At 32.8% G+C, this 15,985-nt stretch overlaps 1 protein-coding gene across 1 annotated transcript; it reads right to left on the bottom strand.

Moving 5' to 3' along the window:
* Positions 1 to 9,094: 9,094 nt before the first annotated feature.
* Positions 9,095 to 14,161, bottom strand: LOC133028918 (triose phosphate/phosphate translocator TPT, chloroplastic-like). Its single transcript, XM_030626734.2, has 11 exons — positions 13,163 to 14,161; positions 12,799 to 12,858; positions 12,610 to 12,675; positions 12,212 to 12,290; positions 11,992 to 12,112; positions 11,519 to 11,614; positions 10,126 to 10,238; positions 9,934 to 10,011; positions 9,708 to 9,824; positions 9,522 to 9,621; positions 9,095 to 9,389 (listed from the first exon to the last, which is right to left on the bottom strand). Exons 1-11 carry the CDS (start codon positions 13,501 to 13,503, stop codon positions 9,280 to 9,282), a joined length of 1,281 nt encoding a protein of 426 aa, XP_030482594.2. The 5' UTR covers positions 13,504 to 14,161; the 3' UTR covers positions 9,095 to 9,279.
* Between the last annotated feature and the right edge of the window lie 1,824 nt (positions 14,162 to 15,985).

Raw genomic sequence — 15,985 nt, 5'->3', positions numbered from 1 at the left:
AAATTCCTCAACTTAATTTAAAATTTTGAATCAAAAGATATTCAGATTTAAGTTGGTTAGTTATGTATAACTAAATATCAACTTAAATAGGAATATTTAATGAAAAATTTAAAATAAGTTCCAGAAAGAATCTAGATGGTTATAATTCTATATTTAATTAAATACAAGAAAATACATATAGTTTAGCTTAGAATATTAAATTCTTTAAACTATGATTTTCTAAATTAATTTCAAAATAAATGAAATTAATTATGTTGCTAATTCAATTTTTAATTAGGTTAAACTAGTGTAATTAACCCTAGTACAGTCATTCAAATCAGGCAAATGGGCCTTCACAATTGGGGTAGTTTGTGTGAGGGGGTGCTGGGTTCAGTATGTCGTACCCACTTCTATGGCTCCCAACTCTCACACAAGGCCCAAAAGAGAGGAATTTAACCTTAATAAGAACAACTGTTATTAATTGAATAGGCCCAAAAGCTAAATGGGCCTAAATAAATCCTATCAATAATTATGATAATTTATTTTTGGCAACATTAACCTATATGCATCTATAATAAAATTAAACACATAGGCTCACACAGGCACACTTTGGATGGGTCCTATCATGTTGCTAGGTCATACACAGATGAAAGAAGATTGTAAATTATACCTGTTACAAATTATTATCTTGACCAAGGGAGCCATCAGATCATTAGATCTGGCAAAAGGTAACCATGGCTATTTGCAATCAAGTAATAATAGGTTTTGAAAACTTACACATAAGTTAAAACACATACTCCTGCAACAGGGGTTAATTTGGATAGTTGGAAGTAGGATTTATTTAATTTTTTTTTTTTTTTTTTTTTATAATAAATTTCGAATAAATAAATAATTAAATAAAAATTTAATATTCGAAAAAAAATAATTTCGGAATTAAAAAAAATTTCGAAAATTTAAAAAAAAATTTAAAAAATTAAACCTACTTTTTATCTTATATCTATTTAAAATTACATGATTATAAATATCTTATTTTAAATAAGGTCAAAATATCTTTTAAAATATTTATAAAATCTGACCTTAAATTTAAAAAAATATAATCAAATTTAAAAATAAGATAGGTTTTTAAGCAAAAAGATAAATACTAATTCTATTCGAATTCAAATTACACTAATATCTTGAATTAATTTAAAAATAAAATTAATTCAAAATGATAATTAGAATTGAATTAGGAATAGTATTAGTATATATACAAAACCATACAAAAATTTGGAAGTTAATTCCATGAAAAGGTATGAAAAATTGAAGAAAAAGGGAAAAAACCGAAACTGTACGGACAGTTCTGCATGATCGTAAAATTTCAAAGACAAAATTTCCGATTTTGTCAAATCTTCAAAAAATCATAACTAATTCAAATAAAATCCAAATTGAGTTCTGTAAAAGGCTAACTTGCTTAATTTTTTCCATACTATCCAATAAAAATAATTACAGAATCGAAATCACAATTATTTATCACGAAAATTTAACAAACATCAATCATTCATCAAATAACACTCAATACAACATGATACCATCCAAAGAACATACAAACAATCGTTTTAAAGTCCAAATTTCATGTAAGTAAATCAATTACCATGGCTCTGAGGCCAGTTGTTGGAAATTATTTTACCAGGATCTTAGATCTACTCACAAGTATGTTTATTAACATCCTAAATATGAATTTTCTAAAACGATAAATTAAACACATATAAAGTTTAAGAAACCTTACATTGGGTGCAGCGGAATTATAATGACTCCTTCCGTTCAGATCTCTAACCCTTGATTCCTTTCTGTAGCAGAGTATTATCAAGATCTGAACCTGGATCTTCTTCTCTGAATCCTTGATGCTGAATCTCCTTTGCTGTTGATCTTTCTTCACAATCTTCCTCACTATGATTGAGGTATTGCTTGATGTGTGTGGGCACTACTCTAATCACTAAGAGAGGTTCGAAATTTTGAGGAAGAAAAGAGAGAGAGAGTGGCGGCTAGAGAAGAGAGTGGAGGCTCAGGTTTTTCTGATTCAGAAAGTGTAATTTTCCTGAAGCCTTCACTATCTATTTATAGCATTCCTTCTAGGGTTTGATTTGAATTATATGGCATTAAAATAATGAAAAAATCATTTAAAAAAGATAACATAAGTGGCCGGCCCTAGGCTAGGTGGACTGGGCCTTGATTTTTGCAATTTTGCAATTTTACCACTTTTGTATCTGATTTTCTCAAAATGCCAATTTCCTAATTCAATCATTTAAATGCCAATTCTAATTATTTAATAACTATAAATAATTATTAAATAATATTGTCATTTATCATATTTATTAATTGCACCATACAAAGTATCACAATTAACAAATATGCCCCTGTTAACTCTTTCTTTACAATTTCGCCCTTACTTAGTGAAAATATCACAAATAGACATAGTCTAATTTGTGAATTATAATTGATTAATCAAAACCAATTACATGAGTCTTACAAACAATATTATCTCAACTAGTGGGGGGACCATGGGTCTATATAACTGAGCTTCCAATAAGTAGATCAAGAATTTAGCACTAAAATTCACTAACTTATTAATTCTTCGTTGAATCCACGCATAGAACTTAGAATTGCACTCTCAGTATATAGAATGCTCTATATGTTCCACCATATAGACACATCATTAGTTATCCATTGTTATAATCCTAATTTGATCAATGATCCTCTATATGAATGATCTACACAGTAAAGGGATTAAATTACCGTAACACCCTACTATGTATTTTATCCTTAAAACACTTGACCCCGTATAAATGATATTTCAGCTTATGTGAAATGAGATCTCCACCATTTATTTTCGTTTGGTCAAGCTCGAAGGAAATCATCCTTTGCTTACTATTTGCCAGATAGAAGCTATAGATTCCATGTTTATGCTAGCGCTCCCACTCAATTGCACTACCGTGTTCCCAAAATGTACGTATCACCCTGACCTAAAAGTAGGCTTAACTAACAAATCAAAGAACACGAATAGCCTTTCAAGATTGAGCCTAATCATAACAGGATTAAGATCATTTGATCTAGGATCAACTTGGCGATATTGACTTGAATAGATTTTACGGTAACTTTAATTAAATCTAATTCAAAGTTCAATATCGGTCCCTTCCGATGCATACTCCATGCATCCAACCTGAGCTTTACTTTAACCAATGTTCTGGAAAGAACATAGTATTTCTCCAAATACAAGTAAACTCTTGTTGTAGATTATCATATCAGTAAAACCCGGTTGTCCGATAAATCTAGGAAACTTTATTCACATAGTCATGTTTACTTTCCAATGTGATGACAGCACAATAAACATGATCAAGTATGTGAAAAGGGTTTAAGATGAATTTATAAATCAATTAGACAAGCAATTGATAAAGTGAGCCAAAACATACACAAATGAATGAAAAATACTTCTGTTTCTTTATTGATGTTGAATAAAATAGATTACATTGAAATGGAGTTTTATTTAGGGCATAAAACCTAACACCTAATCATAGCAGTCAACCCGAGAGGGGTCCCTAACCCTGCGCCTAGGTTGACTCCGAAAACTCTGGAATGGAAGTTCGAATTCCGTTAAGTCATTTTCAACTCACTACCCTATAGTTTTAACTCACTATCTTTCAGTATTCTATAAAGAAGACATGGAGCAACCAAGTCCAAGTTTGGGAGCTAAAAATACACAAATCAGCACATCGAAAGTTAACTTGGGCACCTAGGGTTTCACCTTGCACCCAGGTTGATGGCCTCAACTATGGTTTCAAATTCTGGGACCGTCTTAGTGCAAATGGGTCAAAATTTGTATTGGGACATGAACTAGACATACCACGAACATATTTGACGCATTAGAAACATATTCAGAGAATGCTCATTTTTTAGCACCCGGACACCCAGTGCATGGGCAACCCAGCGCCTAGGTTAACAATCTGCCAACCTGGACCACTTCCAAGCATCAGATCGAAAATTCGGCTCACACACCTTCTTTGTCTTCATCAAAAATGGGGAAATGTGTAATTTTGGGGAAAAACAACACATCCTGGGTGCAGAATAAGGGCCCAACACTCATGTTGACACTTGAGGCTAGCCCAACGCCCAGGTTGACATTTTGTCAACCTAAGCCACTTTCGAGAATTTTTTCCGAGAAGTATTATAGGCATATTCCCTGTTTTCAGCAAAGATTAAGATTCATCTATTTCTGGGGACCAAACGGAACTTCCAGGTGACCTAAAACTAGACCCAGCAACCAGGTTGACACCTGGCACTCGGCTCAACGCCCAAGTTGACATATTGTCAACCTGGGCCATTTCCAATCAGTTTCTCAAAAAATTATTACAAACATTTTTTTCATCATCAGAAATAATGAAGACACAAACAAACTCGGGGAGAAAACCACAATGACAAGGGCATGAAAATGGAGCCCAGTGCCCATGTTGACCATCAACCATGAACGCTGGTTTCGATCACTTAAATGCCAATTCTGCTATGAGAATTCTCTCCAAAATGGTCAAAAGCGGGGTAGGAGATCTTGTCTTCAAGTTCTAGAGCCTTGAAAATATCAAAATGACATCTCGAAAGCTCCAAAATGAGCATTCATCGCCCAGATTGACATATGGCCTGGTATGTTTGGTTCTGCTTATTTGATTCTGATTTCATCTCGGCCGTTCGTCTAGTTTTCACAATAACTGATAGCAATGAAGTCAAAACATTCAAATTCACAACTTCATATTTTCACATTTCTGACAAGGTGATTTACTTAGAAACTAGGTAGTTTCGAGTCTCCCGTTTCCGCATAACATCTCTGAGAACTGGTGACCAGCTTCGCCTGAACACAAAAATAGACTAAGTGATGTCAAAATATCACTTAGGCATCAAAAAATACATCACCAGCGTCAATGTCAACCTGGGCGCTGGATGTGAACTTGGGCGTTAGGATGTCAACCTAGGCGTTGGGTCCTGAACAACCTTCAGTAAAATAGCCATAACTCCCTCAATATATTGATCCGATTGACGCGATTCAACTTGTTTTTTGAAGCTCTTTCAATGCGCTATCAAGTCATATCTCACAACTTAATTGCAATTCTGAAGCTATCGACTCCAAAATTCATCCAAGAGAGCTACAAATTTAAGCTACAACTTACTCATTGCGGGTCCCAAAAATTGATGATTAATCTCAGAAGTTAATTTTCACTGTTAGATCATCATTTACAGTCAAAAATAGCCTAAATGTATTTTTTTCCTAATTTTTGGATTATTTTATTCACATTTAATAGGATCTCATTCACCTATAAAAGGAGAGTTCCTCTAGCTTATTTGTCATATTCAGAAAAGTAACCACGAGGTTAGAGCATCTCTCTCTAGTTTTGCTCTCTAAAAATTAGAGCATCCAGACTTAGCCATTTTTTTGTAATCCATCTCGTGAGAATAAAAACTCGAAGTATACATAGTTCTATTACTATCACGATATTGGGAGTGAACCACTATAAATTATTGTGTCTCTCATTTATACTTAACATATATCTCATTCTCGCGAATCTAGCAAGCATGTGTGGCTTAGAACTCTCTGTCCAGATTTCTGAGTCAACAAATATATATTTGAAATGAATAAAATATATTAAATTTTAAAAAAATAGAGTTCTGGCGATGTATTTTTTTTTTTTTTTAAAAAAAACTAATGTATGGTGTACTGTAGTATGATGTGAAATAAAAAATTTTGAAGGACAGAGTAGAGAAGCTGATGAGAGTGATCTAATGTAAAAATTTGATGTAAAATGAAGAAAATAGAACGTTTTTGTAATGTATTATAAAGAATAAAGTAGAGCGTTTAATGTGCATACTCAGAAGCTATAGAAAGTTATTTCTATGACTATGACTCAAACTTTGAATCTTCAATAAAAAACTATTTTTGCCCCTTTAACTTTGTCACTAAAAAATCATGCTCCCTATACTTATATGAAATTAGTATTATGCTACATTTTTTTTTATTTTTCTCAATTATCTTGCGAATGTGATATTATATTGTTTAATTTAAATTTTTACCTAAGTAAACAAAATAAAAATAAATTTTACAAAATTTTATTTTGATTTAATCTTTAATATATTTTATGTTTTAACCTTTTTTTTCTTTAGTAATCAAATTAGTTTCAAGTTTTTTTTTTTATAAGTTTAGTTTATAAATGTAATTTTTCCATTAAAATGAGATTTTCATTATAAATTAGTTTGAAATTAGTTTGATTGTACCTTTTAATAAACATTATTTACTTTTTTTATTTTTTAAGTCGCTAAACAATTACAAAAATTTAATACAAGTCTTGATTTTTTTAATTGATAAAGTTAAAGAATCATTCTTAACAATACCAATATTATGAGAGACACAATCATATAAATGACAAAATTTAAGGAGTAAAATAATTTTATTCTTTAACAAAAATTTTAATTTTTACTGACGGATAAAGTTAAGGGGGCATTTTTGACAATACTAATACTATCGGAGTACAATCATATAAGTGACAAAATTTGGGAAAAAAATAGTTTTGGATACTTTAACAATGCACCCCTAAAAGGGGTCTACCGATACACCCCTATCTATTTCGGCATATGAGAGAATTTTTGAGTCTAATTTTTTTTTCATAGTAGTCTATATTGTTGTTAATTAAAGCATCCTGCAAAATTTTAAAAGATTCAAAAAAAAAAAAAAATATTAACAAGCCAAAATGTAAGATTCTTTTAATTTATACGTTTATGAAATAGCATGTCAAATTTTTTAAATTTTTCAAAATTTTAACGAATGTCTTAAATAACTATAACCTAGACACCATGACAAGAAATTGATATTATCTCAAATACCAAAATAGATAGGGGTGCACTAAAATTTTATTATTGTATGTTTGCCAACTTAAAGTCTGGTCTGACTGTAAGCTGATGTTTTACACAATAGGGAGCTTTGTTTTAGAGACTCTGGCACTGTGATTGGTGCTATCAAAATCTATTGTTGGTTCATCCATTGTATTAATTTCTGACATACTTGGAGAGGCGCTAATGGAGCAGCTCATTTTAATTTCATGAAATTTTTACACCAAAAATATAAAATGGAATTTTTATTACACAAATACTTACATATATACCATAACATTTTTATCTTTTCTCTTTATTTTCTTACATATATACCACATGCACACTCCCTCATGCATATGAGAGTGCATCTCTCTCATCCCTCTTCAATCAACCATCAATCACTTTCCTCTCTTTTTTTTTTTTTCATTTTTTCTTTTGATTTTTCATTTTTTTTTAGTTTTTTTTTTTAAAATATCTTGTAATCTCCATTGATGACTTATATCAATCATACCTTACATCATTTCCCTCTCTTTTTCTCTTTTTTTTTATTATTATTTTCAATTTCTTTTCAGTTTTTTTTTTTTAAAAAAAAAATAAAACCTCCATAGCTGAACTCTTCTCCTTCCCCTGTGCCAAAGAAAAGTTCTAAAATGGGATTGAAATCTGTAGCTAATAGGAATAAGGGCAAACGTCGTGTTGTTCAAGACGATGACTCTGATTTTGCTCCTCAATTGTCGAAACGTGAGCGAGCTCCTCCTAAAAAGAATCAAAGGTTGCTGCCCATGAAAAAATTTCTCATGCTCCTACTCAAAAAAATGATTAGGATGGTGCTCCTCTTCGATCGCAGGTTTGTTTTCGGTTTCTTTTTGGTTTTCCCCCATTTTTGAAATTTTTTCATATTCAACTTTTGTGGGTTTTGTGTTTATTGATTTCTCATTTTGTAATAGTTTTTTCATAGTTTTAACCCTAAACCCTAAACCCTAAACCCTAAACCCTAAACCCTAAACACCTTTTGTATGTATTTTTTTTAATATGTTTTTTATCTAGTTATTTCCTGTCCATTTTTATATCATCAATAGGTAACAATAAGATTTATCATGGATGTTGATGTTCAAAGAGTTTTTCCTGTATTTAAGTTTGTATACAGTTGTTTTGTAGTTTTATTATAGTTTTGCTACTTGCATATGTTATTTCATTATAAAACTAATATGCAACTATTTGCACAAAACTTACTATGTATAACTACTATTTCTTAGTCCCCGTCAAATTAAATTCCTGCAAAATATATAAACTATCATAAAACGATAATGCAACTATAAGGCAACCAAAACAAAAAAATAAACAGACTTATATGTAACTGGTTGTACCTTAATTCGAATTTACTCTTCTTATTGTGTTTTTAAAAAAATATATTTATATTGGAAACCAGTAATCAATCAAAATGCAACTGTATATAACGTAAATGTATTATTCATGAGGTTTTTTAAAAAAATTTCACATCATACATTGTTTTGGATTTGGTGGGAGCTCCAGATCTGTTTGTTACAAATCAACATTTCATGAATCTGGATTTCGATATTAGGGGAAGTTGTTTTGATCGAATAAAACAGAAAACAAATGTGTAATTTCAGTTTCTTCACAGTTTTTCTAAATTTTTTTTTCGTCATTTTCTGTTTAGATCATTGCAGGTCTTCTTTTCCAGTTGATTTCGCTAGAATTAATGGTTGTATTTTCCTTGTTTTGGTTTCATTTTGGTTGTTTTGCGGTTTTGAAACGATCGAGGTATGTTTATCTTCATCGTTCGCTCTGTACAGCTGAAGGCATAGTGCATGTGATATTTTTATAAATATTTGTATGTGGACTGTATAAATATTTAATGGGCCGGCCCATAGTATTTTTGTAATTTTTTTTCCTGTTTTGTATTTTTCTGTTTTTTTTTCCCTAATTTCATTGTAATCTAAAATAAAAATAAAAATAAAATAATCGTCCTTTAAAGTATTAAGTTTTTATTATAGTTGTTGGAATAATTAGAAGAAAAAAAAGCATACAACAGTAGTAACTATTAGAACATATTTTCTCTAATAGAAGAGAGAACTAATAAAAGGTCAGATATCACTCTTGCTCCTGTCAACCTACGATAGGTGTTTAACCAGGTATTCCAAACCCTGACATGCTCTGATGAGCAACGATTATTGTCATCATTCATTCCAACAATAACATTTTCTAAACATGATTTTAATTTATTATTCTACTCTTGATCTTTATTTCTACAGAATAATAATAACAATAACAACAATACTAATAATAGTAATATCCTTGCAAATCCTTTGAATTGAAATGTAATACGGATAGAGTAATGATATGCGTGTCATCATCTTACATCAAGTAATCACAATCTCTGATAAATAAAATGTTCAATTACCTTCCCCTTTTCTCTTCCTCCATTTTTGCCTTTATCAAGGAATACATAGCCACACCAGCTATTGCTATGGCAGTACCAATACCAGTCTGCGTGGAGATCTTGTTGCCTGCCATTGTTACCAAATCATGTAATATAATCATATTGATCAATATCAAAGTCAGATATACATAAACTAATAAGTAATAAAAACTCAAAGAAAATGAATATGGATTCCAAATGAGAGCAGATGCTTGCTTACCGAACACTATAATGGAGAACCCAATCACGAACACTCGCTTCAACACATTTCCAACTGCATGTGTTAATGGTGCCACTCTTTCCAGGGTGTTGGTAGCAAGCTGCAATTTATTACCACATACCAAACATTATCCAATCCTATGACTGAGTTAGAATAACAAATTCATATTATTATTAACATATATACCTGATTGTATAGATGATAGAACAACCCAATCAAGAATAAGTCTGACATAAATTTGTAGAGCCCCACTTGGGCAATAGCATCTTTGAAACCATGTTGCAACAATTTGGGTCCCTCAATCTGAAATCCAATCCAATCCGATCCAATCAAACCAAATTATCATCCAAACCAGATAATGTCAATACCTTACTTAGCTTGTACATGTCTCCGAGAGAAGAAGTAGACTCACTATTAAAGCTGGTGGAATGCAAACGAAGAGGGCAATGATGGAAATATAAGCATACACATTAGTACTGTCCATTTCTGTCTGTTGAGAAGAAAATGGAAAGTAAAATTAAAACATAAACCAACTTGAATAGTAATAGCAGCCGTCACTCATGATTAGAGAAGTAACTAAATTCCATTTTGGTAGAGATCTTACCATTGCTTTCTTTGAATAGATACTTCTGTAAGTGAATGCAATGTTTGAAATCATTGCACTGACAAAGCCAGTCCAGTTGAAAGAAAGTTCAGTCAGTGATGCCATTGATACACCTAACACAAAAAAATACAGTTACAAGTCAGTTGGATGGAACATACAGAGAGAGTAAAGAACATACTTAATTTGCAGGATTGTAAAATTAGTCACTGAAATGAATTACTTTGTCTTTGATACGGTTCCTTAAAAAGAAGTTGAATTCATTACCCAAATTGATATTTAACTATAAATACAAGAAACACACCTTTTTGAGTTGTTGGGAGTTAAAAAGTGGAAGAAGTATTTATTACTTGTGGTGTAATTCAGCCACTTATACTGATGTGGCATAAACTGTCTCGTTTGTTAGGAGATCTGTTCCTAAATGGCAAGTGAGATTGATTTTGTAATTGTTCTGAGTTCTCTCTCTCTCTCTCTCTCTCTCTCTCTTTCTCTCTCTCTCTCTCTCCCTCCCTTTCTCTCTCTCTCTCTCCCTCTCTCTGTCTCTCTCTCTGTGTAATGTACTCCCTTTTGATCAAAGCAATAAAGGATTTCATTCAACTTCATTCATTGAATTCTGATTTGTGTTTTTATTGTTTGATTCAGTTTTGATGGTTAAAATCCAATTTCATCTCCTCAACTCCTCTATGTTCTTGCTGGCTTCATTGATCATTGTTCTTGAGTGTGTTGATCTATAACACAACATTCCTAAAAAGGAGTGGGAAGGGGAAGCTTGCCACGTGGACCAATCACTATGGGGATGTTTGTTATGGGGTACGAATTTTCTAAAATAGAAATATAAAACCAAACTTATGTTTGTAGTGATTTTAGTAGAAAGGTTATGTGTGTGTGGCTCTCATTTTTAGTTTATTTTCGGAGTATTCTCAAACTCTTTAAACACTCGAGTTTGAGATTGTCATAATCTCAACCCCTCTCAAATAAAGTCCATCAACTAGAAACCATACACCAAACACTCCCTATAAGTTCTTATCCTAACTCTCCTACTCTCTTCTCATTTTTCTACAAATAGAGGAAGGTAATACTTTTGTAGACAACTTCTTTCCATTCAATAATTACTCTTTTAAAATTGTAGAAAGAGAAAAAGAGCTTGATTTGGAATAAGTATTGGAGTGATTTTTGCATGTACACCCAGTGGTTCCATTCTACTTTTTGTCAGAGAAGTAATCTTTTAAGAGAAAAGAAGTGAAGACCAATATTCATTTGGAGAGAAGAACAAAGACCAACAACCAGTACAAGAACCTTCCATCTTTGGAAGTTATAGTTTCTGGGAAATTTGAACCAAAACAAAGACATATACAGCTGTATTTATATAGGAAATATTTCAGGGTTAAGAGGTTACCAATAACAACAGGAGCCAATGATAGCCATAATGACAGGGGGATTTGATAGCCCAAAACAAATTGCGAAGCAGCAGCATTAAAGAATGGCTCCAGCGCTGTTGAAAAACATAAAACAAATGTCTTAACATTTGCACACACCATCATAAATATTATAATTCTGAGTGAAAGAAACCATCACTTTAAACTTCATCCTCTCCCAAACAAAATCCTGGAGGCTCCAAATTCGTTCTTCATATTTGCAGATATGTTACTTTTAGATCAGCTATAGCTACCAATTCATCATTTGAAATTATGAAAGTACAAATTTTGTTGAAATTATGAATCAACAAATAATGATATCTGCCATAAGACATGCCATCTAACTATCTAAGCCACAACACAGCAACCATTAATGTATTGAAAAAAACACTTGCAAGCAGCCTTTTTCGACGCATCACTGGAAATGAACACAAACAAATGTCAAATGTTGTACCTTTAATTGTATGCGTGAAAGAGACGGCCACGGCTGCAAATGATACATTGGACATGACATGTCCAAGGGCGTGACAGAATGCGACCGGAGTCAATACTAACAACAGCTCCTTATCAATAGGCTGCAAATACCAAGAACAAACAAGCCAATTCAATTCAAACAACATAGTTTCTCTTTGATCGAAATAGATCATGTCAAATGCAGAAAAACTGAAACTTACTGCACGCTTAGGTAATCCAACAGTCCATGAAACGAGACAGTAAACCACTCCAACTAGGAGATGTATAACTGAGACAAAGCTACAAAGTGGGAATATCATAAGAGAAGTTGTTACGAAAAGCAGAGAAAAGAGAAGTTATTGATTTGTAATTTGTATATTACAAGAAGAAGAGAAAAGGACTTTCAATAGGAGTGAAAAAGGTTACAAGTGGTTATGGGGATAACTATCTAATTAACAGAAATGAGTCAATGAAAACCGAACTAATTAACTAACTAATGAACTGACTACATCTAATAAAATTCAGGCATTAAACTATTAATAGTTGTCAATACTAATGTGATGTACTCAAAAGTTAATGTATGGAATAAAGATAAGTCATTTTGGAAGAGTTGACTTACTATGGATATGGGAAGTAGTTATAAACCTTCTTGTTCAGTATGTTGAAGATGACATTTAAGAAGTACCTGAAATGAAAACACATTAGTGATTAGAGACAATTCAGCTACCAAAATGGTTTAATGATCAGTGAATGGAATAAGTAAGGTTATCTTGAAGTGAATAAAATAGGAAATATAATAGATTCTTACCACATGAAAAAGAAAAAGCCAGTGATGAGGAAAGGAAATCTCTCTCCAAAGCTCTTAGGCCTGCATTGGATGGAATGTGAACAATTTAGGACATTATGATTAGGCTGCCAAGTTTGTCCAGCATCAGCTGGGGGTTTAGTAAACGGTTACCAATTCTATATTGGAAAATGCTAAAAGATACCAGTAATAACTAGTATTATGCTATTGGTCACATATTTTTAATTTAGTAATATTGTTAAGTATTCACAACACTAGCAGCTAAAAGCAGTACTCTAAACATTAACAGGATCGTGATGAGCAGCAATTCTCCCAAATTTAATGTCCATAATTAATATTTATTTATTTGAGGGGATGAGAGTCATACTTGTCGGAAACTTCACGACCGTCGGCACCGGCAGCTGCGGCCGTTACAAGAGGGAATTCAGTAGAACCTCGACGTCTCAGACGTTGATTCAATGCCAAAAATCCCAAAAACTTGATAGACAAATTATCCGGGGGACTCTTATTCTTGCGACTTATGACATTGTCCGGCAAAGGCGAAAATGCCAAGCCTGCGACGGCTGAGGCTCTAGAGGCCACTGATCGAGACTTAAGAGCAACAGAGGTAGGTGAAATCTTAATGGGTGACAAGTAAAGCGAAGAAATTCGAGACGTACGGACGGGGGACTGAATTGGGTTGGTCGCACTCACGGAAGCCATAGTCATGGACTCAGAAAACAAAGAATGGAAAAAATAAAAGAAGAATCCTAAGTCTTAGAACAAATATATAATGGGAACCTTAAGATCAAGAATGTGACAATAAGTTTTCTTAGTTGTTTCTTTTTTACGTATGAAAGGGGAGAAAACAGAAGGTTTTTCTTTCAATGGTGGCACACCATATATAGAACGATCTGAGCCAGTTTAGAAAACATTGTTTGGAGAAGGAGAGTGTAATCAAACGAATGCTTTTTCTTTAGTTTATATATTTATTTATTTATTTATTTTTGAGAGGAAGGAGAATAGAGAGCCTTAGAATTTGTGGGTGTAGATATGGGTCATGCTCATGAGGTGGGCAATTGCCATTGTTAAAAAACAATATTCTAAATTGATTGATGACAAAATTTAACTATTTATCCATTCGTGGAACTAATTCAAAGAAAGAGAAAAAAAACAAACTATTTTATAAGTATAAATTAGTAGAAATTTAATGAAAAGTGCTACACATTTCTACACTTTTTTTATCTAGAAAATTTTAGTATTAACTACACAAAGCTAAGAAAATTAGAGAAAACTAGAATTACCTAGAAACTATATTTGTAAGCTAAGAAACTTAGAAAATTATAGAATATCTTAGAAAGTTAAATTGTAATTCAAAATAAGAAAAATCTAGAAAGCTGTAGTATCAACTCCTTATAAATACCAAGTTTGGGTTGAGGAGCTAAACCAACACCAAAAAATTAAAGTTCCAAACTATCAATAAAAGTTTACTACTTTCTCAAACAACCCTCTCTTCTAAGCCAAACTCATTTCATATACTAAATCAACAACTACTCATCAACATCACTACTTCACTACATTACCACAACAAACCATTAACCACATATCCGCCTATTCCAAATCTAAACCAATACAAATTTATTCTCAAACCATGTGGCATTTGTAAAAAAAAAAAGTCACTTGGAGAAAGACTACTAGTTTAAAGGAAAGCCATAGTGCCAAAAGTGTAAAAAATTTGGCCACACTGAAAAAACTTGTCGTTTAAAGAAATCCCATCAAGCTAATTTTTCCGAAGAGAAAAATGATGAAAGTACTCTCTTCTATGTCTGCCAAGCTGCATCAGAAGAAGAAAAAGATACTTGGTATCTTGATAGTAGTTGCAGTAACCACATGACGAAAAACGAAAGCATCTTTTGTAGTCTTGATGGATCCAAGACTAAAGTCAAAATCGGTAATGGTGACTTCATGGAAGCAGTCGGCAAAGACACCATTGCCATTGACACTAAAAAAGGCAAGAGATACATCAAGGATGTACTCTTGGTACCCAACATTGATCAAAACCTACTTAGCGTAGGTCAAATGATTGAAAAAGGGTACTCTTTGCATTTTGAAAGAGATTCTTGCACAATCTATGATAAGCAAGATAAATCCTTTCAAATTACAAAGGTAAAAATGAAAGAAAACAGATGCTTTCCCATGCAATGGAAACATGCAAGCAATGTGGCAATGCAAGCGCAAACAGATGAGTCATGGTTATGGCATAGAAGGTTTGGTCACCTCAACTTCCATGGGCTAAAGATTCTTAAGCAGAAGAATATGATGCGAGACCTCCAAACAATTAAGGAGATCAACACAGTCTGCAAATGATGCATGCTCAAGAAACAACACCGACAACCTTTTCCATCTGACAAAACTTGGAGAGCCAAAAAGCCACTGGAGCTGGTCCATAAAGATGTTTGTGGGGCAATGCGCACTCCATCAAATGACCAAAATAGGTACTTCATTCTCTTCATTGATGACTTTACTAGAATGACATGGGTTTATTTTATGCAACAAAAGTCGCAAGTTTTTGATATTTTCAAAAAATTCAAATCTCGTGTCGAAAAACAAAGCGGTCACTACATCAAGACAATTAGAAGTGATAGAGGCAAAGAATACACTTCTAATGAATTTAATAAGTTTTGTGAAGATGAAGGCATGGAGCACCAACTAACTGTTGGATACGCACCAGAACAAAACGACGTATCTGAAAGGAATAACGAGACTGTTATGGAGGCAGCAAGAGCCATGCTGCTAGAGAAAGGTCTCCCAAAACGATTTTGGGCAGAAGTAGTAAGCACTGCAGTCTACTTGCTCAATCGATGTCCAACCAAAGCCGTGCAGAATAAGACACTGATCGAAGCTTGGAGCGGACGTAAGCCATCAGCAAAGCATCTCAAAGTCTTCGGCTGCATATGCTATAGTCACATTCCAAAAGAGAAAAGAGGCAAGCTTGATGAGAAGACTGAGAAAGGAATCTTCTTAGGCGATAGTACTCAATCAAAAGGTTATCGAGTCTATAGCTTAGAAACAAACAAGCTAATAATCAGTCGAGACGTAAAATTTGACGAAGATGCTGCATACAACTGGGAGACACAAGAAGTTGAAAGAAAGACAGTCAATATTCCTCTACGGCCAAGACAAGAAACTGATCAAAATGAAGTTCTTACTA

The sequence above is a fragment of the Cannabis sativa genome, chromosome 8 (genome assembly GCF_029168945.1).
Source record: "Cannabis sativa cultivar Pink pepper isolate KNU-18-1 chromosome 8, ASM2916894v1, whole genome shotgun sequence".
NCBI classification, from domain to species: domain Eukaryota; kingdom Viridiplantae; phylum Streptophyta; class Magnoliopsida; order Rosales; family Cannabaceae; genus Cannabis; species Cannabis sativa.
The sequence above is the reverse complement of the archived record's forward strand: the minus strand, read 5'-3'. Positions and strand labels throughout refer to the sequence as shown.

Bases quoted from the DNA above. Each gene is read 5' to 3' on its own strand.
- LOC133028918 (XM_030626734.2), bottom strand. From the start codon at position 13,503: ATGACTATGGCTTCCGTGAGTGCGACCAACCCAATTCAGTCCCCCGTC. The intron at 12,676-12,798 runs GTAAGAATCTAT...TTTTCATTTCAG, and splicing joins GGCTTTTTCTTTTTCATGTG to GTACTTCTTAAATGTCATCT. The intron at 10,239-11,518 runs GTAACCTCTTAA...TTTTTGTGTTAG, and splicing joins ATTGGCTCCTGTTGTTATTG to GTGTATCAATGGCATCACTG.